General features: G+C 41.1%; 1 protein-coding gene across 2 annotated transcripts in view; it reads right to left on the bottom strand.

Annotated features, from left to right (window-relative positions):
- Positions 1-21,607: 21,607 nt before the first annotated feature.
- The window catches only part of crppa (CDP-L-ribitol pyrophosphorylase A), a 55,009-nt gene continuing 52,399 nt past the window's right edge, over positions 21,608-24,217 (bottom strand). For both annotated transcript variants that reach the window (XM_031758565.2, XM_031758566.2), the window contains one exon: positions 21,608-22,326. In XM_031758565.2, the coding sequence (XP_031614425.1) occupies positions 22,231-22,326 (96 nt within the window). In that variant the 3' untranslated portion in view covers positions 21,608-22,230. The remainder of the gene's footprint in view (positions 22,327-24,217) is intronic.

Genomic DNA, 24,217 nt, shown 5'->3' with positions numbered 1-24,217 from the left:
GAGACGGACGGGTAAAAGCTTGTCGTTTGCCAGGTAGCAAAGATTACCAAGAAAAGAAAGAGCCAGTTTTACAGGCAAATGTTAAACAGGACAATGCGTACAGCTCAGAGTAGATAGGATGCATCCAGATAGGATGATGAATGGAAATATACTGCTCTTTATGGTGGATAACATTGTGAACACTGGAAAGGCAGAAGTCTGAATGCTTTTAGTGTGAAGTTACCAAAAGGACACTGCACCTTTACCAATCTAATCTCATATGGATAGGTTTTGAAGAAAATAAATCAGTATAGGTGTCTTTACGCCTTTTATCAGGGTTACAAAAATAAGCACCTGATGGTCTGAAAGAGAAAAATAAAACCCATATTGAAGTCCAGTGTTTTATTGACCCCATCCATCCACCCCTATCTCCTGCTTACATGGCGTTTTTAACACTATGACTATGTCACATTATGTCATCTGACTTCCTTTTCTTCCAGATACCATTACTGCAGCCACTGCATGTCAATCAGGCTTTCCTGTAGGACCAAATCTTGAAAACTGCTATCTTGGGGCAATTTAAATTGGAAAGCCTTACAAAAATTAGCAGTTCTTGTCAAAAGTAGGTTTGGAAAATTCTTTATTCCTGATAGAGCAAGGCTTAGGGATAGCGGGTGTCTGCTTCATCCGGTCTGGGTGAGGGGAGAATGGAGAAAGAAGCATTAAGGCACAATAAACAAACACTGAGCACACTGATTGGGCCAACCACAGATCAGAAACATGCCGTTTCTGACGTGGAGAGCTACGGAAAGCAAGAACCAAAAAAAAAACAAAACACACAAACAGCAGAACAGAGAGAAGACACAAAGTTAATGATACGGTAGTGTGCATCATTGGAGGTCCCCTGGAAACTGAGGTTAGGAAAGAAAGATTTAATCCTAGTCTTAAAAGTAAACACACCAAAAGAGAGCTGATTCAACAGGAAACAAGCAGGCCTGCAATCTCATGGTTTGTTTCAGATCAAACATGAAGTGAAGTTTTCCTTTGGTACAAATTCCACGCAAAGGCGCAGTGATGACACAAATATGGCTGTATTCACGTTGCTCTGGGTGACAACGGCAGAAGTGAATACAGATCTTGACTTCCCTCAGACCTCCCTCTCTCTTGCCACGTCCTTCAGCTCTCTGGGTGGAAACCAAGGGTTTCCAAAGACAGCCGAAAGGTGTAATCTCACAAGCGTGTCCTGAGGCAAACATGGGGCCTCATCTCCCTGGGATATGCCTGAAACACCTGACCTAGGAGGAGCACAAGAGGCAGCCAAGTCAGATGCCCGAACCACCTCAAGTAGCTTCTTTTGACATGGAGGAGTAGCAGGTTCTACTTTTAATCGTTCCCAAATGACTGAGCGCCTCACACCCTATGGAGAAAACTAATTTTGCCTGCTTTTATCAGCGATTTAATTCTTTCCATCATTCCCCAGAGCGCATGACCAAAGGTGAAAGTAAGAACGTAGATCAACCAGTAAATCAACAGCTTCGCTTTCATGCTCAGCTCTCTGTTCACCACAACAGACCGGTACACCATCTGTATCACTGCTGACTCTACATCAATCCGTGTGTCAGTCTCTCGCTCCACTCTCCCCTCACTCATGAACAAAACTCCAAGATAACAAACTCGTCCACCAGGTGGGCACTCTGGCCTTATCCATGTGAGAACTGTGACCTCGGACTCGGAGGTGGTTTTGTTCCCATCTGTTTCACACTCCACTGCAAACCACTCCAGCGCAAGCTGGAGGTCATGGCTCAATAAAGTTTACAGAACCATATTCATCTGCAAAAAGGAGAAATGATCTCTCGAGCCCACCAAACCCAATACCCTCCACCCGTAGGTTACACCTAGAATTATGCCCAAGGTCATAAAAAAAGTGTAATCTAATTTATTTCAAAACCATTGTGAAACAATAGCTTGATGCTATGAGATTGTCTTATAGACTGTGGGTTTTTCATGATGCTATTGATAATAGGAAATTGAGGACTAGATAAGTGTTGCCAGTTGCCGGCTGCTGCATCTGTAGGATTCGGTTTTGCTTTGATATAAGAGAAAAAAGGGAGAACTTGAATAAAAAGGAGCAAAATCGTAGGACTCTGGTACGCTCCGAAAGTTTGCTATTGATACTTAATTCTTTCCATCACTGGACTTTGGAAAGAAGTAGGTCACCTTTAGCTGTTAGGGCTGAAAATCTGGTTCCAAAATGGTACAAAAAAAATTCAGTGGCTCTGTTTGCATGAATAACACAAAGCAAACACTATGCCCTCTGTCACCAATCAGAACATAGTTCTGCTGGAGGTTTCTTCCTCTAAAAAGGGAGTTTTTTCTTCTCACGCTCACCTAGAGCTTGCTCTCAGGAGGTTGTGTGATTGTTATTGTTGTGTCTTTACAAAGTCCCCCGAGGCAACTATTGTAATAAACAACATTGAATTGGATTGAATTGTGTCCGGTCTGAACACACTGTAAGAACAAAGTGCTCTTTTTGGAATAACATGGTACTTTGAGCTATTTAAAATTCGATGGGGCCTCTCAATTTAGCCGTTGAGTGATTGTGAGGATTCTGAAGCCAACAAAGTGAAGCTAATATAGTTTCTTTTTCTAGTTCCTGTTAGTATTTTTACTACAGCATTTTCAGCAAGTTGAGATGTTTCAGACATTAGGATATGTTGATTTAAAAAGAATTATTGTTATATAACCACATGGATTAGTTAATCAACATCACTCTGCTCCAGGATGTTCCTAATTATAAAAATATTGTGATGGTAAAAGATTTTTGCACATTTGCTGCCTGTCATAATTAGTTACTTGCTAAAAGACGAATGGGTTCACCTTTTTTTGTCCCTCTTAAGACTAAATTTTTAGAAGGTTAATAGTTGTGCTTGTTGGATTCAAATTATTCACTGCTAATCAAACAGGCAATCCAACATTTATTAATATGGCCATGTGGATTATTACAGTGTGTGTTCACATATGTGTGTGTGTGTGTGTGTGTGTGTGTGTGTGTGTGTGTGTGTGTGTGTGTGTGTGTGTGTGTGTGAGAGCTTTAATGGATGGACGTCCTGTCTCGCCCACTGGAGGTGGGCTTGATTGAACGCCGTCGGAGGAGTTGAGGAGCAAAGAAAACAACCCAGGAGATGAATGCACAGAGGAGCCACCGAGCCCTGCTGATATTTCATCATCTGAATCATGAACAGAGCTGCAACATGGCTGTCAGCATGATGGAGATCCTATCGAAGGGTGGGGGGGCTGAGCTCGCATCACAAAAGCCAAATCCACAGCTGCTTCCAACTAACTCGGCTCTGCTTCAGCTTCAGATCCATTCACTGAACTTTACTGGCATCGAAAGTAAAAAGAAATCACGTAACTCCAGATAAAGCATCTTTTTGTGCTAACTCTAATTCTGCTTTAATATGAGCTTGTATCAGCAAGTGTTTCAGTAGCTGAACCATAAAAGATCAGTTTTTTCCTTCATTCCTTCTTTCTGTCCTTACTGTCTTCCCCCTTTTTTCTTGTTTCCTCTTCTTTATTCTCATCATTATTTCCTCGGCTTTATTCTTTTGTTCTTTCTTTGTCTTTTCTCCTTTCCTTCATTGCTTTTATCTGTTCTTTCTTCTCAGTTACTTTTTTCTTCCTTCTTTCTTTCTTCCCCTCTTTCCTTAATTCTTTCCTATCCATCATGCTTTCTTACTTTCCTTTGTTGGTTTTTCACTGTTGCTCTTAGCGGCCACCCTCATATGTTTTTTCCTTTATTTTTTTAAATTTTGTCTTCGCTTCCAAATGTGATTGCTTTTCTTTCTTGCCTGCTCCACTAAACTATTAGTATTTAGTTTTTTTTCTTTCTCCGTTCCCCCTTTCCTCGCATTTTTTAATCATCTTTCTTTTGTTTCTCTCTTTTGTGTCTCTTTTTTTCTTCCCTTCAAGGGTTTTTTTGTTCAATAAACATTTAGGCTTTATTGTTCTGCCCTGGCTTGTGTCTTTAGATCATTGCTTCCTTCTTTCCCTTTCCTTTGTTCTTTGTTTCGCATTTATTTCCTTCTTTTTAGTTTTTTCAGAAGTCTCTTTTTTCATTTTTCTTTTATTTATTTTTTGCTTCTTGGATTTGACGCCACACCTCTGCTTTCTTTTCTGCCAAAATCTTGCTTTTGATTCATTTCCTTCCATCCTTTCCTTGTTATTTCTTCCTTCTGTCTCTCTTTTTATGGTTCATTAAACCTTTCTTCCTCTGCCTATAGTTTCTTTCTGTTTACTCTGCCTGCTTATTATTATTTTCACTACCCAAGCCTTTGCTGTCCGATCACTATTTCCTTTTCCACCCTTCAATTGCTCACTTCACTCATTTTAATCCCTAATCCTCCCATCTCTCTTCTAAATAAATAGTTTTCACATTCTTTCAGCTGTCACATTTCACCTGCTCACCACTCTGGACATCCTTGTTTATAACATCAGACCCAGAAGAAACCCTACAGAAACGCACATAGAAGATGAGTCATTCCCTCCTCTGATGGAGCACCCATTAACCCACAGCACCCTCCGCCTCCAAACACAAATAATCAGCGCTGATGTGCGATTGCGTCCTCCCACTGCCATAATTGAAGATAATTGTTGGACCTAATTTGGACCAATTCACCCTATTGCTAAACTCTTTCTTACATCTAATCCCTCTTTCTGGCACTCATAATATACACAGTGTTTGGATGTCAGACCTGCTGACTGATAGAGTCTGCAAAGAGCACAAGTAAACATTGAATAAGGCCAGAAGTTCTTTTTTGCTTAGCTCAGCTAGAAATGACAGGATCTATATAAAAGATTGTGAAGATTAATATAATCTATTCACGACTATTTGCAAATATAAAATGGAGTAATGGCATCCTAAGCAGCAAATGAAGTTGCACTCCCTTTGTTTGTGCCGTAATCTGAGCCTCTCTATGTTTTGGTAGCTGGTCTGGCTGCACATGCATGTAAATACCCTCGCCATGTTTATCAAGAGACTGAAGAGCAACTTTCTACTGGGACAAATAAATAAATCATTCAATGCATGCGCACTATTTCTCTTTCCGCTAAGTTTGAGAGTGTCTGCTGCTTTGTTTTTCTATGGCTGCGGTACATGACGAGCAGAGGAGATTCAGATAAAGTGAAGATGACGAGATTACATTACTATACATGGAATACGAGCTTCACAACAAATATTATTTGGTCTGTCAGCCAGGCGGACACCGAAGGTGGTGCATTTGTGATTTGTAGCTAATCGCAGCCTTGAAGTAACTGATCTGTGCTGGTGTGGACTAATGGTTGGGGATGGATTTTAAGCATACTGGCACTGGTCTACACACACTTTCTAGCTGTAAATGAAAAGGGCAAAAGGATGAAAAGGATGTTTCTTTTGCTCTGATGTGCTAGTGCAGTTATGTCAGAATGTTGCACAAAATGTTTGAACCAATACCGGTATCAGTTCATGGAATTTAGTATTTGTACCTTTTTTTTTTTTCAAATAAAAACCTGTAATTTTTCTCTCACATCTGTGAGGTCACTGTCACTGCATTTCAATATACACAATATTAAACAGAAATGTTAAATTATTAATTTTTATGGTTATTTACTAAGGTTTTGGACAGAAAGTGTTTGTTTGCTGAAGTGGCGTGCTAACTAGAAACGTCAGTGCAGTCAGTTAAAAATGTTATGTTAAAATGTCAAACAACAGAGTGAAAAAGCCTCATTTCTCTGACAGGTTCTCCAACTACTTAATTAATGACCAAAAGAACATATCAATGAAGCTCTTGATGTCTCATTAAATGTTTCATCATCATCCTTGGGTTCAATTTCTTATATGTTGGTGATATGCTAAAGTTAGCTGCAGAGCCTTCTGTAAATTTGGCTTCCAGGTCATCAAATATGGCACATTCTCAGCTTGTAGATACATGTGTGTTTGACAACAGCTTCGAGCTAAATAGCCAGATATTCCCTCCAGTAGTTGGTTGAGGCCAAATTTGAAGCCAAAAAGAAAGTAAATACTGAATTTCATCCACTGGACATAAAAAAACACAAACATCAGGTGAACCAGGTGAACTTTGTTCATAGTTGTGGTTGGTTTTACTGGTGATTTACAAAAGTTATGCTGCTTTAGAAACACAAGTGGAGTCAGTTCATCTCAATATCAGGCGCAAATTATAAGATGTGCTTTTTTTCAGCATCAAATAGTTGAAATTAGTGGTACATGATGTGTCACAAACATTAGCAAATCAGTTTGTGCACTTGATTTAAATATTCTCCTCCCCATTTGAGCCTTGAGAAGGAACTCCCAGAAAATACATATGCATTAGGTTCAGTTACAAAAGTCTCAGTTTCTACCTCTCACACACAGTCTTGGCATTGTGCTTTTTTTTAAAAAACGGATAAGACTTCTTTTTTTTTTACACCAACCCCTAGTTTATGCTAGTAAATATAGTTTTGTGGCTAAGACATATTTCTGCCCTCTAGTGGTCAAAAATCCTTTTAAAACAGCTTTAAGTACAGAGTTCAGTATTACCTTTTTGAAAGACTTTTAATGTAAAACATGGTTAAAAAAAAAACAACAACCTGTTTTTAGTTTAGCATGAAATAATCATAGTCAAGATGCTTGCGTTGTAGTTTAGGATTTCGCATTCAAAACACACACCAAAAAAGGCTAATATCATTTCTCTTTCCATTCTTCACCTAATGACAAAGAAATAATACCAAATAGAAAAAAAGTCAATTTACAAAGAACTTTCAAGTACATTTTATTCCTAGTATTTTACAAGAAGTGTTTTTTCCACTCTGCCATTACACACATTAAACTGCAGGCTTTGAGTGAATGCTCCAGTAATAATGCTGTAGCACATGACTCAGAAGTACTTGTGAATCCAATTTTGACTTTGGCTCTTTCTTTCTTTCTCAGCATTGGATTCTGCTGCATTACCTCTGTGGCTAAGAAAAAAACCTTAATTTGAGCATACTAAGTAAAACCGTCCCTTCATCTGCAGCGAGCTGTGGCAGATCTTCACAATATTGCCACTCAGCACCAGGTGCAGTGGTTCACCACAGCACCGCCATGCACCCCCAGACCTGTCCACATTCGCGCACCCTGGGTAGCTACTCGAGGCTGCATCGAGCAGAGCATCAGATGAAGCTTCACAGTGACTGACTGAATCTCCATTTCCACCAGGTTGTTTCAGACGTAGCTGTCAGCGAGATCCCACGTCTTGCTGAGTCTCAGTTTTAAGGCGAGCCTCAGCTGTGTGTGGAGCAGTGACAGCTCGGAGGGGGAGAAATGTGGAATTCATCTAGCCCTCAGGAACAGTCATCTTGGAGGGATGGAGAAAATATGTAGGAGTGGGTACGGGGGCTGGAGAAGACAGCACAATAAAAGAAATACAATAGAGCAAAACCTGCCAAATTCTACTGTTGTACGGTAACTAAAGACGCAAGACTGAGTGGAAGTTATTCCCCCGCAGTGCTGATCGCTGTCACCACTTTTTAATGTTGCAGCATTTGCCTGTTTGCATTCCAGGACAAAGAGGATTAAGATAAAGACAATAAATTTCCCATGAAAGTGCTGAAGAAGATTAGAAAACATTAAAAGACTTAACTCAATTTTTTTATAGTGACCAACAAATCCAAAGATTTCCCTCCGTTCTAGTTACTGAAGTCTTTAAACTAAAGTAGAGAAAAAAATTAACTTAGACTAAACTCAGGCTAAATAAATTTGTATTATCTTTTCTATTAGAGGTTTTTCTGATCCTGTAAACGTCTACTCATCACTCATATTTAAGGGTTTGTTTTTTTATTGCTACATCCATGTTTTCAAAAGGATTTCTTGGCCTCAAGAAAACAACGTATGTGCAATTTTTACAATTACAACTCGGTGTAGGGACTCAACAGAGATCAAACTATGTGTTGAAGTGAAACTGTGGCACTGAAAGAAAGCAAAAATAAACTCAGAAAGGTGATTTCATCATACAGAGGAGAAAAATACAATGAAACAAAATTGCCTAACCAACGTTTTTTTTTACAGTAATATGCTTTGTTATGATATCAGCTGAATTGCAGGTATGTTAAACACAAGACAGCATTCATTAAACATTTTCAGAGTGAATTTTAACAAATGAAATACAGATTTTTCTGTTATATGAGACATTGGGTGCACAGATATAGGCAATATGCACAACACCCTAACTGAAAGCTGAATTTGCATCTTGTGCTTTTAAAAAAAGGAAAAACTTAAAACAGGATGTCCAAAAGACTTGAAAACAGCTTTGAAAGTGCAACCTTAATGCAACATAAATTCATAGCAATAGTGTCACTGAATTCCCCCGTTCTGGACTTTCCCAAGATGAGTCTTTGATGTCTGTAAGCCTCCCCTCAGAGCACCAAAATCACAGCTTAGCTTCCCAGTTTCTTTATAAACTCTCTACATGATGTTTACGCTGCAGTGTCTCAGGAATGGATTGTTTCAACATCCATCTGTTACCGTAGTCTGATGACTCTTTAAGGGAAGCATAATCTGAGTATTATAGCACCTTTTATTGCATCTTGAATGTGACACAACAAACTTGCATGCAGTTGTTTGCATTTGGCGGTTTGAGCAGGCAGCATTTGTTTTAAATCCACCATGAAATTGAAAAGTAATCTCCAGCAGATGGCACTATTGTCCACAGATGTTCCTCTTCGGGTTCAGGTGCTCTAATGTGAAGCGACTTCATGTGCCTCTAACATTAGTGTTGCATGAACTAATGGGAAGAAATCAAAGTGCTGCAGCTGCTGCTTTAGGGTTTTTACTACAGCAAAAACAAACACATGTTGAATCCAACAAATCAGAGTTTGCTTTACAGTCCAGGATGCCAGACATTGTGGGTTTGCAGTGACTTAACAAGGTCCAGTTCTTGAACACCTTCATGCCTGCATTATTTTACTTGGCATCTCATCTCACGGAGCTTCCTGACCTGTCCAAACCCCTCATATTCTCGGTCTGCTCTTTTGACCTCCTCGCTCTGTTTGTTTTCGAGTATCCAGGAAGGAGACGGTTTTTTTGTACTTTTTCTCTGTCTCTCCGTGGCCTGTGCTTGGATTTGCAGAAATAGAATTGTCACTTTTACTCTGATCCAGATTTGGGAATCCTTTAACTGGGATGAACCGAGACACCTGGAACCTAAATTTACAGACGTCCTATTTGCTGTCACACACTGTACAGGCGTTAAGGGAAAAAATCTGGTTGTTCAGAAGAGTACAAGGCAATAATCAGAGCTGTGGTTGGCTCAGCTGGCTGACCTACAGACAGCCAAACTGTGGGATCTGGATTTGGTCTTCCTCTCTGCAGCACCAGCAGTGGCGCTATCTAAACAGCTCCAGCCAAGGTTTGTGTCTCTGGTTAGCATTAAGTTAACTGGACACAGACAGAGCACATTACAGCAGCTAAAACAACCAGAACTCATCCAGTCTGGCAGCACCTACAACCGTAACACTGTAGGTTAGTCACAGGCTAAAGAAATTAAAGAACTGGATAAGTTTTTTTCTCATTTTAAAAAATAAGATACAAAGGAAATGTTAAATGGATCAAACTATTACAATCTCGATTCAAAGAAGTGTTTTTAGCCTTTCAGTAAAGATTTGAAAGTAGAGAGGTGAGAGCTAATGAGAATAGCTTTTCTATTAGTAAAACATCTTTATAAGTTTCAGTTCAAATATCATCATTAAAGTATTTAATATAAACCAGTCAGAGAGGCTTAACACAACTGGGACTTGTCATATACTAAATCCTAAATTATTTTTATTTTTTTTTTATTTTTTTTTTTTTATTTTTTTTAACCTGTCCCGTTTGGTTCTTTTGCCATCAGAATTATTGTCTAAAGGCGAAGAAAGATGCCCAACGGATTTACTTTACCAAATGGACCATCCCACCCTTGCCGTAATGGTCCATTTGATTCACCTTTTATTGTTTATTTTATTTTCACTTGCTGAATACGGGACAGACTTGACTGGTGGAAAGAAGGGGGAGAAAGAAAGAGGGGGTAAAAAAAAAAAAAAAAAAAAAACCTGAGAAGAGGGACGGGGAAAAAGGGCAAAAAACAAAAACCAACAGAATAAGCAGACAAAAAATACATATATCGATCACCTGGATCACCTGTTGAGAAAGAAAAAAAGAAAGCAAGCAGAAGAAAACGAGAGTAATAAACAAGATCACAATGATATATGGGAATATGACAGTAAATACTAAATATTAAACATTATTGTGCAGCACGTGAGATCGACAGCGAGTGTGTGCTTTGAGGTAGGAGCCAAAAAGGTGTGGTTTGTGTGTGATCACCTGTGTGTGCACCTGTGAGCATGAGCAGCTTGTTTTTTTAAAAAGGTTCCTTCATGTAATGATCTGCTAGAGGGTGTGGGGGCCACTGCCCCGACCTCCAGGGCATGAAGCAGGTATGGAGGAGATCAAAACTCCAGACATCCAGAGGCCCCCAGAACACAAGAGACCAAGGAAGACCAACAGAGGGGCAGCCGTGCCACTATCCCAGAAGAGCTGAGGAGAGTCCCAGATGAGGGGTCACTCAGCAGCCGCGGAGCAGAAGCCGGGGGGGGGCTGCAGTGACGTGCCCGTGAGCTCCGCCGGCAGCCAGCTGTGCCTGAGTGACCGAGCCCCGGGCCGAGAGGCCAAGGGCACCCCATCCCCGAAGTGGCCCGAGCGAGCCCCAGGCTCCATGCCCCGATAAGCAGCCGCCAAGGAGTGAGCCGGTGGGTACCTGGGCGCCACCCCGGACACAAAGAACCACCAACGCACCGATGTCTGAGGGCGTCTGCCACCGGCAGGGGAAGTGGTGGGGAGATGGGCCTCAAACCTTGGAGGGCCTGAGATGTCCCCAGAGAGGTGGCATCTGATACCCAACCTGACATATAGACACAGACAAACAGGCACACACAGATACAAACATCTATTCCCACCCTCATGCTCTCATATACAATTACTCAACACTCACCCAACGTGGAGACAGACATGAAGAGACGCTGTACACACAATCACACTCCCCAAGCGTGCTCTAAGCCCCGGGTCTAGGTACCCTTGCCCTGGAGGGGAAACTGCGCCCAGACCCAGGTGGTGTTACCCTTTCCCTGCGGTGGGGAGAAGCAGACCGCCCGACTCCGCAGCAGCAGGGAGGCCCCACATTCCAGACCCCAGTCGGACGGCCAACTCCTCCTCCTAGCCCCCCGCCTCCAGCAGGCCGCAGAGAACGGGGTGTGGGAAGACTCAAACCTCCCTCCACCCGCTCATATGTAGTGTTGATGCATGTGTGTTCTAAGGTGCATTTAAAACCCAGGAGGGCATGGAGCTACCTGCCAGAGCAGCAGGTAAGCGTATAGCCCCTCCTGCTAGCCCTCAATGTCTACGTGTATTTAAAATTGAGAGGTGGGCAACGACGCCAGGGGTGAAGTGTACACCCTGATGGTAATTTGGCATCCGTGTAGCGTGCCCACCCCAAGATCCTATATGTATGTGTAATGAAAGTGTGAGTAATGTGAATGTCTAAGTTGTGGGATAAAATTGAGGCAGAGGCAGCCAGAAGGGGACAGAGGGGGGATGTCTCCTCTGCACCCTGGTGACACACCCCTACCCCAAGGCCCTGCATGTGTGGTGATTGTGGTGGAGCGGGAAGAGGGAGGCAGCTGGAGATGGAGAGGGAAGGAAGGGAGGGGCAGTGACCCCTCCTGGGGCCAGCTCCCCGCTGACCCCAGTAGGCACCCCCATACTCTGCAACCCGCCAGGGAAAGGGGGGCCCAGGCCCATCCAGACCGGGGCCCAGTGCAGCAACGCCGCCCGGCCCCACAGAGCCCGGGACAGTCCACCTGACCCCACCACAGAGAAAACTGCACCCACCCCATCATCCACTCATCTTCCAGACTACACAAGACAATAGACGCCCAGGCTGAGATCTTCCTCCACCTCTCCTGTATCTCCCCTCCTGCAGAGAGTTCCTGAAGAGAGGAAATCTCCTGCAGGATTTGACAACCTCCCCACCAGTTGAAGAGCCCCCAGGTGGTTCGATGCACAAGCGGCACCCTGCGCCAGGACTGGGCCCCATACACCCACCCGCCCACAACCCCGGCAACACACCAACCAGGACCCAAGCCCTGAGGCTTGGCCAGGGCCCCAGCCCAGAGACGGAGTGCCCCAGAACCTCACGCCCATCCCGGACCCACCCAGGGGCAGCCAGGCTACCAGGTCAGTAACCCACGTCCGTCAGCACAGACCCCCCCCTAGCCCTGCTGCACGCAGCCACGAGGAAACCGTCACCTAAGAGCCAACAGAGCCCCTAATTGGCCATGACCGCTACCCCGGGTTGAGCCCCCCAAGGAAGATGCTCCCGGGGAACCCCCCGATGCCCTAAGCCTATCCCTACCCCCACACCAATCACAACAGTGAAGGTGGGACCAAACTAAGACCCCCCACCCCCACTAGGTGATGGAGCTGATCAAAGGAGCCCAGAGCAATTGATCTGATGTGGTGGCAGAGGCTGTATCAAGACTAATGTAATCTAATAGATAATTTCTATATTGGTTAGAATTAAGATTATTTTTATTTTTCCAGTTCATGAGGACTGTTTTCTTGGCTATGCATAGGGCAGTGAAAACCATATGGGCTATATTCTTTTCCGTAGTGACATTATCTAAGCTGCCCAACAAACATACTAAAGGGGAAGTTGGAATGTTACATTTCAGACACTTTGATAAGTCTTCACATATCTCGCGCCAAAACTTCTGAACTGGTGGACAGAACCAAAGTGCGTGGATATAATTGTCCGTGAATTGGTTTGGCAGTGTGAGCAGTTGTTGGTAGACGTAAAGCCCATCTTGAACATCCGATGACCTGTATAGTGCACTCTATGTAGTATTTTGTATTGAATTAATTGAAGACTGGGATTTCTAATTAGATGAAAGGTTTTTAAGCAAATCTGAGACCAGAAGTTTTGGTCAAAGTTAACTGATAAATCCGCTTCCCATTTTGCAATAGGAAGTGATATTGATTCATCTGTTTTAGAAAGCATTCTGTATATTTTGGATAGTAATTTGGGGTTTTAAGAGTAAGAAATTGAACCACACTTGGTGGCGTTTGTAGTTCAACTTGACCCGGTTTAAATCTCTTTTTATTATGGATTTAATTTGCTGATATTCTAAAAATCTTTTCTTGTTGATCCCATATTGTGTAACTAGTCTGTCAAATGAAATAAATTCTGTTCCTTCTAGTATATGTTCTAAATATTTGATTCCTTTACTACTCCAATCTGAAAAGTTTATCATATTATTGTTTTGTAATATGTCAGGGTTGTTCCAGATAGGTGTACGTTTGCATGGGATTAATGAAGACTCTGTCAACTTCAGAAACTCCCACCACGCTGTCAGAGAGGAGCTGATGTTGACGCTTTTGAAGCATTCATGTCGTTGGATGTTTGAGCTGATAAATGGTAGATCTGAAATCTCTAGATTATTGCAAAGTGCTTGTTCTACATCTAGCCAAGGTTCATCTAAGAGGGTATGTTTTGCCATCCTGAGATAAACTGAAGCCTGTTGGCTAAGAAGTAGTGCTGAAAGTTAGGTAGTTCTAATCCTCCTTTATCCTTGGTCTTTTGTAGTGTTTTTAAGCTTATACGTGGGGCTTATTTTTCCAAAGGAATTTGGACATATAGGAATCTAGAGATCTGAACCAATCTTGCGGCGGTTTAGTTGGGATCATTGAGAATAAATAATTTATTTTTGGTAATACCATCATTTTTATAGCGGCAACCCTTCCCATGAGTGATATGGGTAGATATTTCCACCTAGCCAGATCACCTTCTACCTTCTTTAAAAGTGGGATATGGTTTAATTTAGTTAGATCTGCAAGCTTGGGAGATACATTAATACCTAAATATTTTATATTTCCGATTGCAGTGGAGTAGAAGAGGAATTATGGAAGGAGCAATTAATCGGAAGGACTGTAGATTTTGACCAGTTAATTGAGTAATCTGATATTCTTGCAAAAGAGTTTATCAGTTCAATCACCCCAGAGATATTGGTTTGTGAATTTTGGAGAAAGAGTAACACATCATCCGCATAAAGGCTGATTTTATGTTCCACGTTCTTGCATTTTATGCCCTTAATTACTGAATTCTGTCTTATTGCTGCTGCTAGTGGTTCGATAAAAATTGCAAACAGTGAAGGGGAGAGTGGGCATCCCTGCCTGGTGCCCCTCAGGAGACAGAAGCTGGAGGATGTCTGGTCATTTGTTCTGACACAAGCTGTTGGGGAATTATATAATATTTTTAACCAGTTGATGAAAGAGGTTCCAAAACCAAATTTGTGTAAAGTTGCAAATAGAAATTTCCAGTTAACTCTGTCAAACGCTTTTTCTGCATCTAAAGAAAATATTGTAGTTTCAAGATTTTTACTGTATGAGTAGTCTATCAAATTAAGTAATCTACGTGTATTTGTTGATGAGTGCCTACCTTTTATGAAACCAGTTTGGTCAGGATGAATTAAGAGGGGGGTTATTTTCTCTAATCTCTTCGAGAGAGCTTTGCAGATTATTTTGAGGTCTACATTTATAAGGGATATTGGACGATAGCTTGAGGGATATACAGGGTCTTTGCCTGGTTTTAGCAGGAGATTAATGTTTGCAGAATTCATATTTGATGGAAGTCTGCCATTTTCTTTGATTTCCAACAACGTTCTGTAAAAAACTGGTGCTAGAATCGTCCAGAATTCTTTGTAGAATTCTGCAGGAAAGCCATCTGGGCCTGGAGCCTTATTATTGGGCATACTTATCAGGGCTTCCTGGAGTTCACCTGGTGTCAGTGGCGAATCTAGTGCCATTGCTTGAGTGTCTAATAATTTTGGGAGAGTTATGTTGTCTAAAAACTGATCAATTTCCTTTTTAGATGGGTTTATTTGTGGTGAATACAACGTTTTATAGAAATCCCTGAAAATGTTGTTTATTTGTTTCGGGTCATATATTGTGTTCCCAGATGAATCTTGAACAGCACATATAGTTGTTTTTTCTTTATTTATTTTTAGCTGGTTTGCTAGAAATTGACCGGATTTATTACCATGTTCATAATTTTGTAAGCGTAGTCTTTGTACTAAGAATTTTGTTTTTTTATCAATTATCTCATTTAATTCTAGTTTTGTTTTGCGTATTTTGTTCAGTGTTTCCTGATCTTGGTGGGACGCGTAGGCTTCTTCTAGTGATTTGATGGTTTTTTCTAATTCCTGAATATTTTTGTTTTCTTCTTTCTTTTTATGTGATGAGAAAGAAATTATTTTACCTCTCATCACAGCTTTCCCTGCTTCCCATAGAACAGAAGCTGATGTTCCGGGAGTGTCATTAAAGTCTAAATATGAAGTCCACTCTTTTTTAAATCCTAAATTACTGTTGCTGTTGTTAACTTGTTCTGTTTTTCTGCCTTATCCCTTGTCTGCATCTTGTTTTGCTAGTAATAATTCATCTTTATGTAATTGTGTTTGACTGTAGTGAAACATATTTTTCATTGGCCTGTTCTTAGTCCCTCTTTGCAGAGTTATTTAATGGGCAGTTATGTTTTATACAGTCCATTTAATTAAAAGGGACAGTGGTCATCAAATACCACCCTGAATTATCCTGCAGGGTTTTTAACTACTATTGTAAAAAGATACACTTAAAGGGCATTTATTCAAATATTTATACAGGACAGATTCGCCAAGTAAACAGTGTCAAAGAATATGCAACAGCTCTCCAACACCATAATAGATTTTATCTAAATGACCAAAGTACAGAACAGAAATACCACAAAGTGTGTAGTTGCAAGTTTAAATAACTAGAAAATCCTCTTTTAGTATCACAAAAGTACAGGTTTGTAACCAGCCTGACCAAAAAATCCAGCATTTCTTAGTGAAGGAGGTACAATCTGCCTTTCTGCAGACAGAAAAGTAAATCCAATATCTCCCTCTAGTGATGGAAATATATCTAAACACCCAGACTGAACTGGTCATCAAGTTTAATCGCTCTGTCCACCAGGTGTCAGCATACTCAAACAAATTTAGTTTTCACACATTAGTTATTCTGTCATCCCATCCAGCCTGGCCTTCTCTCTCCTGCAGTTTCAGTCACTCAGACTGACTTTTCACACTCGGCCTCACCCACCTTCCTCCCACTGTAAGATCAGACCCCCCCTTTTTTCCACATGTTTCACCGCAGCTGAATCATCTGGCCTTTCTCAATAGTTTCATCCTATTGTGTGTCTCTGTTTCAAAAGAACAAAGAAAGTATCTTTTTTGTTTAGGGACTGAACTGAAATTAGGACAATATGTCTCCTGTGAAGGTGGGAAGTGGTAGCTGTATTAGGAGGAGCAAGAGCGGTCAGTTGTTGAAGTTGATGTAAATATTTCACCAGCTTCACATCAAAGCATCATTACAGAAAATGCATGTTTTACATTTTCTGTAACAAAAACTGAAGAACATGATCAAAGGTAACTGATTTTTACAACTAGGGAGAGACTAACATGGTAATAATCATGTAATAAAGTATTTTAAAAAACTATAAATAAAATACTATTTATAGTATGCGCAGCCCTTTATGAGGGAGTGTAGCCCAGGTTATTTGTTACAACTGCAATACACGTTCCCATGAAGACATCACATGCAAGCAATTAAAAAAACTACAGTTTTGAAAACAAGACAGCTTTAAGAACACACTCGCAGTGTGTGTGTGTGTGTGTGTGTGTGTGTGTGTGTGTGTGTGTGTGTGTGTGTGTGTGTGTGCGCGCGCGTGCGTGCGTGCGTGTGTGCGTGCGTGCGTGGTTATGTCTGTTAAAAAGATGAAGACTGTGGGCTGCAGATTTCACCAACAAACAAGACAACAACAAAAAATACTCATTCAAACAACACAAGTGAGTGATCATTCATCACAGGAAACCACATGTTCTAACCACATGTTGTTAAATTAGTTTAAGTTAGAACTAGGTTCAGATTATTGTAAGAAAGTAGCATTTGGCTGTGATGGTAAACTTTGGGGTAAAAAGCCTGGCAATACTTTTTGTGTGTCTTGCACACAGCAGCAACGCATGGGTGAAGAACCTTTAGTCAAAATGTAAAAGCTGTTGATTCAAAATGCTGCACCTATCCAGGCCCCAGGTCTGAAACACTGAGATAAGTGAAGATAGAGAGTTCTTGAATGCTCAGGAGTGCACCATTACTCATTCAGTACTTGGAGAGATTTCAATTCTGCTTCTACCGCTTCTCTGGATGCAGATTTTGTCTGCATGGAGTTTGATGGTTTCTGCATTTCAGTGAAAAAGGCTGCCTGCTCCTGCTGGTGGATATTAAGTTGACTGATGAGTGCAAGCTGGAGTGAACCAACAGAGTAGAGTTAAGAGATTTAAAACTAGAACAATGAGCCATTAAAAAAGTAAAACATCTCCAAGGAGCTCAACGGTCCAAAAGAAAAATGGAAAAAAGGTAAGAATTCTTTGAGGATTAACATTTAAGAAAAAAGGGAGGTTGGTGCCTCAGTTTACATGTATTATACATCTTTAGACAAAGGTTTAAACAAGTTAGCACAGCCATACAACACTTTAATAATCTTTAATTGACATAAGGAGAGAAACTCTGTGAATGGGTTCATTCTGTTCATACATACAATAATGCTGATCAGGCCCAGATCTCAACACATTAATAATTTATGATCTCTCTGCATGTTTAAAAACATTCTCCTCCACCAAAACACCAAAAAGTGAGTATCTGCCAGAAGATTTGTGTTCATCCCATAATCTGAGCTCCAGAGACGAGTCTGGGTTTTCGTACTTTTTGCACTTTGCATATTGTTGCTTGCAGCTCTCATCACATGTCACTGCGGGTTATGGTTGCCACTGAACTGAAATATAAGTATATGTTTTGAGGAGTTCATTACAGGGATCTGAACGCGAAGACGGAGCTTCTCTCGCCTCAGGCGACTCTCTATCAACAGCTGGAATTCCAGTGAGCTGTAGAGGAAGGAGAAGTGCAGGAAACTGGAGATGCCCTGGAAGTGTGAGAAGTGTATGCAAAACGGCGAGGCCTTTGTGACGACCTTAGGAATGTTCCGGCTTCGACAGTCTTTAAAGGCTCTTTGATGTCCAAGGTTGTTTTTCCTTCTCACCACTCTGGTGATAGAGAATGAGCCTGAGAATGACTCACATTTTATATATACATGAACATCCTCTGTGCTTTAGCACACGCACATCAAAACTTTAATGACTCATTTGTTAAATAATCTATTAAATAATATAAACTGTGGTTACCGTGTTTAATATTTTCCATGTAACATTAATTAGAAATGTTTTTGTGCTGTTGTTGGCGGTCCACTGCATTAGGTGCCCTTCCAAACCAACTAGTCTTAAGTGGAGGTGGGTTTAAAGCTGTCTAATGAGTATGCACCAATAACCAGAATCCAAGAGGATGCAACACCTGTTTTGTGTCTGATTTAGAGAAAAGTCCATGCACGTGGAAAAATTAGTTAATTCAGGACGGTTAAAGTAAATGCAGATATTAAAAAACCACAAGATCAGATTTTGCATGGTTGGATCTTAACACGGTTCCAAGTAGACCTTCAACATGCAACAAGAACAAATGGGAGTGAGAAAAACATTTTTTTGAGCATGCAATTTATTGAAAACAACCCTAAAACTGAAACGGGCTGTTTTACAGCTGATCAAAAGTTTAGGGCCACACCTCCAAAAACACCCGTAAACCCCCCAAAACAGAAAAGAAAGTTCCAAACATGAACTCAGTAACTCCACCATTATTGTTGATCACTTCAAAAATTTGCTGCAGCAAGCTTGATGCGAGGGTTTCTATGAGGTGAGTGGGAACATTTCTCCAAGTGGTGAAGATGGCCGCACGAAGCACATTCACTGTCTGGAGCTGTTGTCCGTTTTTCTAAACTTCCCTTGCCATCCATCCCCAAAGGTTCTCAGTTGGATTTAGATCAGGGGAACATGCAGGATGGTCCAAAAGAGTGATGTTATTCTCCTGGAAGAAGTTCCTTGTCCTGAGGGCATTGTGTACTGTAGCGTTGTCTTGCTGAAAAAACGACAGCCCTCAGTCATGAGGGATGCTCTCTGCAACATCTGGACATAGCCAGTGGCTGTTTGATGCACCTGCTCCATTGTTCCACTGAAGGAAAAAGCACCCCAGACCATTATGGCGCCCCCTCCACTGTGGCACAAAACATCTCAGGTGGGATGTGTTTGTCATGCCAGTAACGGTGAAAAGCATCAGGACAATCAAGGTTAATTTTTTTCTCATCAGAGAATAAAACTTTCTTCCACCTTTCAATGTCCCATGTTTGGTGCTCTCTTGCAAAGTCCAAACGGTCAGTTCTGTGGTGTTCAACGAGGCGAGGCCTTTGAAGACGTTTTTTGTTTTTGAAGCCCTTCAGTCTCAGATGTCGTCTGAGGGTTATGGGGCTGCAGTCGGCACCAGTAACGGCTTTAATTTGGGTCAAGGATCGTCCAGTGTCTTGACAGACAGCTAATTGGATCCTCCGGCTCAGTGCTGGTGAAATTTTTTGGGTCTTCCACTTGACTTTTTTGTTCCGTAACCCTCAGGATCATTTAAGAAATTCCAAATGACTGTCTTACTGTGTCTCACCTCAGCAGCGATGGTGCGCTGCGAGAGAACCCTCTTATGCAGTTCTACAACCCAAACGTGTTTAAAAAAGGGAAAGATTTTTTGCCTTTACCATCAGAACATCATGACAGTGTGACTACCTGGCAGAAAATGACAATGAATCCACATTTTTGCACAGATTTGGCCTTTTAAAGACATGTGGTCTTAACTTTCGATCAGCTGTAAAACAGCCTGTTTCAGGTTAAGTGTTGTTTTCAATAAATTGCATGCTCAAAAAATGTTTTGTCTCATTCCAATTTCTTCTTGTTGCATGTCGAAGCTCTACTTCAAACCTTTTTAAGATCCAACCATGCAAAATATGATTTTTCGCCATTTTTTCAAGTGGTCTTAAATGTTTGATCGGGACTGTTTTATAGACATTAACTATATTAGATGTACAAATGTCAAAACTGGACTGTGAAGAGTTGAAGTAAGTAGCCTGGCATTTTTCTTTCTTTCTTTTGTTTATCTGTGGGAAGGAAAGGCAGTAGGATGCACTATAGAAGACATCCTGCTGGGAATTTTTGGATTCTGGCTTTCATGTGGCCATGACTTCACATACCAACTACCTGAACATTTTTTATGATTGTGCACCATCCTGATGGGAAATTAGCCTCCTTCAGAATACTAACACACTCTGATCCACTATAAATATTGGTCTTTTGAATGGTTTGAGAAACATTACACAAAAAAAATGAAGGTGTCGACTTAACCTCCAAATTTCCCTGATATCAATCTGATGAAGTATCTTGGAAAACATGCTGGAAAAACATGTCTGATCCACGGAAGTCATACCTGGCATCTCAGAGGATTTAAAGGATCTGGTGCTTACTTTTTGTTGCTTCATATCAAAGGTCATCTTCTGAGGATTTGAGGAGTCCATGCCCTAACAGATCTGACCTGTTACAGGGGCTGTGAGGTGGGGCCACAGGTGGTTTTAATGCTGTGGCTCTTCACTATAAAGGCTGGTGTTTCTGGTTAATCTTGTTAAGGTATGATTTTAAATGGATTTAAGAACAAAGCAAAGATGGATTGAAAACAAAGTCAGGGAACATTTTCATGGTGTTTCAGGACAGAAGCCCAGCATGAACACTGCAGCACAAACAAATCTGGCCAAGACTTATCAAAGCTGTCCTCTCTATTTGCAGTGAGGCTGACTGGAGAAATCAGCTGGAGCTGTGGAGACAGGTGATTGGTCAGGCAACCTCCAAGATAGGGATGCCAGTACATCTTAAATGACCGTAACTCTGTTACTGTTCTTTCCTAGAGACAAAATTCAAATTTAATGGCTTTGGAGAGAAGAGAAGATGACCTTCACAGATGCACAAAGCAATCAAGACATAAAGATTTTACCATCTACAGTATTCACATTACTGTAACTTTTCAACCACTTTGAGCTAGAGAGAAAATCCAAAGATTCCTGAAAGATAACATTTTTTAAAATTTTACAGCCAAAAGTAAAAAAAAAATACATGCAGGCAGCCTGTATGATACTTCGATGATAAAAGGTTAAATATAAAGAAAAACCAATCTGCTGTCATTGATATCTACTGCGTTCTTTATTCCCTGCTGTCAATTTTCTGTATATCCCATGGAAGAGCGGGGAAGTTGCAGAACAGAGCCACACTGCATAATAATAACATACTTTTAATGAATGCTAATTATTCCCAAGTCTCTCCAAGAAGAACATAGGATTCCACCAGCTCACCAGAGTTGGCTCACTGAAGGAAACACGAGCTTCTTCTGCACTAAGCGGCTTCACCGGAGGGCGTCACTGATGCATGCGGTCGCAGGCAGACTTCACGGACTTTAATTACCAATCAAGTTTCTCTGAAAACAGTGTTAGTAATACCTACTCTCAAATATTATTCTTTCCTGACACCTTTGAATGACTTATGTTCAAGAAAGACTCAGAACAACATTTGCCATATTCAATGTTTTATTCAAGTACAAAAATATTAGCAGCTCCGTGTTCATGTTTCAGTCATAAAACGCTTCATCCAGTGGTAAAGGCAGCGAATTTGACACCCAGCTTTTTTGGCATACGCGCTGCAGTTCACATTTCCACAGTAATAATTCAAAGTGATGTGGCCTGTTATTGCATATCTGTGACAACCGCAGCAAAATAACTCTTAAAGCGATTAAAAACCAGAACTGAACTGATCCGACAACAAGAATCGTCTGCAGCCAAAGCGCCACATATCTTAATCGTCAGTGCGACAGAGCGACACTGTTTGTCTGGAGGACACAAATTCTGAAAAATAAAAAATAAGCCAACTGATGACATGGTTCTTTTTTACTATGATGAACCACAGTAATTTTTTTTGATATACACATGCACACACACACGTAAACAGGCCAACAACAGAGAAAAACGTCTCATTTTCAGTCTGCTTCTTGATGGTCTATACACTTACACGTTTAACTTTACAGTAACTGATTCAAGGTTAAATAGAAAAGAAAAGAAAAGTCTCCGACGATCTCATCCCAGGAGTGTTCATGAGTCACAGCGTGGGGATTTTCCGGTTGTACTGATTCCCTCATGCCTGCAGAAGCTGTCCCACCAGGGCAGGGCTCCTCTCCCGAATTAAGGCTGACGCGATCTCGGCGACCCGCGACGCTGACCTCTCCCAGTGCTTGGTGCCAAAGAGACAACAGGAGGAGAAAAACAAAAGACAGTGAGGTCATTTTTTAAAGAACATACAATTAAAATAAGACAACAACACGCTGCTAGTGTGAATAAAGTCCCAACATAACAGTTCAAATAACCATTTGTTCACTTTTATGTCTCTTCTCAGGAGACATGAGTGTGTTTAAGTCATCACAGGGTTTGTAACCTCAAAAATTCAGCCAGAAGCATCCAGTGAGCTTTAGCAGCCAATTCAAAACAGTTGGAAACAATGTTCAAGCACACCCATGTTGTTCCACTTGCAGTAATGACAAAAGAAAGAAACAGATCTGTTAGTCGGATTTGTAACATCAATGGCTTGGCTGTGCTCAGCTCTACACAGACACGAGTGACAAATTCGATGTTTAAAATTTACACGCACGCTTTCCACAAGAATTCCCCTAACGAGAGAAAAATCTAAACACGGCATGAACTGCATGGCATTCTGAATTCACCGCTTTAATTTGATATTAACAGTCGCAAATTCTGGTGGTGGATTTTCTCGACTAGCGTGTCAGTTTCGCAGCTTGTTCAATCAACAGCCGAAAGCAATTTTCAAAAAAGGGCAAAAAGATCAGAACGGAACAGAAGTAAACCAGTTTCTTTTTTCAGAAATGTGGTTAAAAATCAAGCTCTCTCAAGCTCGTGAACCGGTAAGATCTCCTTTGATATTTATGGTGCATGATATTGGACAGATCTGCAGTAAACCACACGTTCAGACAAAAGGAGACCAGTTTGGCCCTTTAAGACAGGCTCCACTGTTGTGGTTGTTTTGCTTTCGTGATTCCTCTCGTCTGTATCTGTTTCTTTTTTCTATGCAGACCGCCTGTGCAGTGCACTTTAAATGGTTCTCACTCCCCTGACTTCATTCCTTATAGGCTGCAGTGACTCCCTACTTTGATGATGATGATGTCAGTGAGTGACCTGTTTTCCATTTTTTCAAAGGGAATGGAGTTCAAGGAGCTTTGCTTTTTTAAAACCATGGCTTGTTTCCTTACACAGATTTATGCTTCATGCTCAACCTGCCCTTTTTCATATATAAACTGTGGACTTTATTATGGCTTTTGATGTAGCTGATGTAGCATTAAGCATGAAAGAAAATGTGCAACAACACGCAGCACAGAGTATACTCAGAACATAAAACACCACAAAGAGAGAAAAAAAGAAAAGCAAAAGTCTGGGAAAGATTACATTTTTGTAATGGAATAAAATGTTTTCTACTCATATACCAAAAAAAATCATGTTTTTTGTTTGCTACAGCACCTGTATCTTATGGCATAGTAAAAACCACCTCCTTCATATTGCGCAGCTCACCTTCGTGCTGACAAATCAGCACTGAACTGTTGAGGCTGAGGGGTTTTGCTTGGTCAGAAACAATGTTTAGATAGGTTGCACATGTCAAGACCCCAAAGGATCCAATGTTTCCCAGCAGAAAATTAGACTGTAATGAGATCTTTCAGCTCCTCATTTTAGGGACTGCCACTGCCTCAGTTTCACCCTCAGTTTCACCAACATTATCAAGCATCACCTCCTGTCACACTAATGCTTTGCATTAATCTTCTCTGTTGTCTTCCTCTTTTCTGTTGCATAGCAGATCAGTCTTAAACATCCTTTGCCCAGTATGTCCACCATGCACATGCCTCTCTAACTTTGTCTCCAAAACGCCCAATTTGAACTGACTCTGTGATATACTCATTTCTAATCCTGTCATTCCCAGTGACAAAATCTTCACATCAACTCCACCTGCTGGTCTTTTTTTTTTTTTTAAACTAATGCCACTGTCTATAAACCATGCATCATCATCCTCTACCTTGATTACCTCGTCTCCTTGCATCTTCACCTTTCCAACTGTCTCCCTC

Source organism: Oreochromis aureus, linkage group 11 (assembly GCF_013358895.1).
Source record: "Oreochromis aureus strain Israel breed Guangdong linkage group 11, ZZ_aureus, whole genome shotgun sequence".
Classification (NCBI taxonomy): domain Eukaryota; kingdom Metazoa; phylum Chordata; class Actinopteri; order Cichliformes; family Cichlidae; genus Oreochromis; species Oreochromis aureus.
Note: the sequence above shows the minus strand (reverse complement) of the source record. Positions and strands in the feature narration are given on the sequence as shown.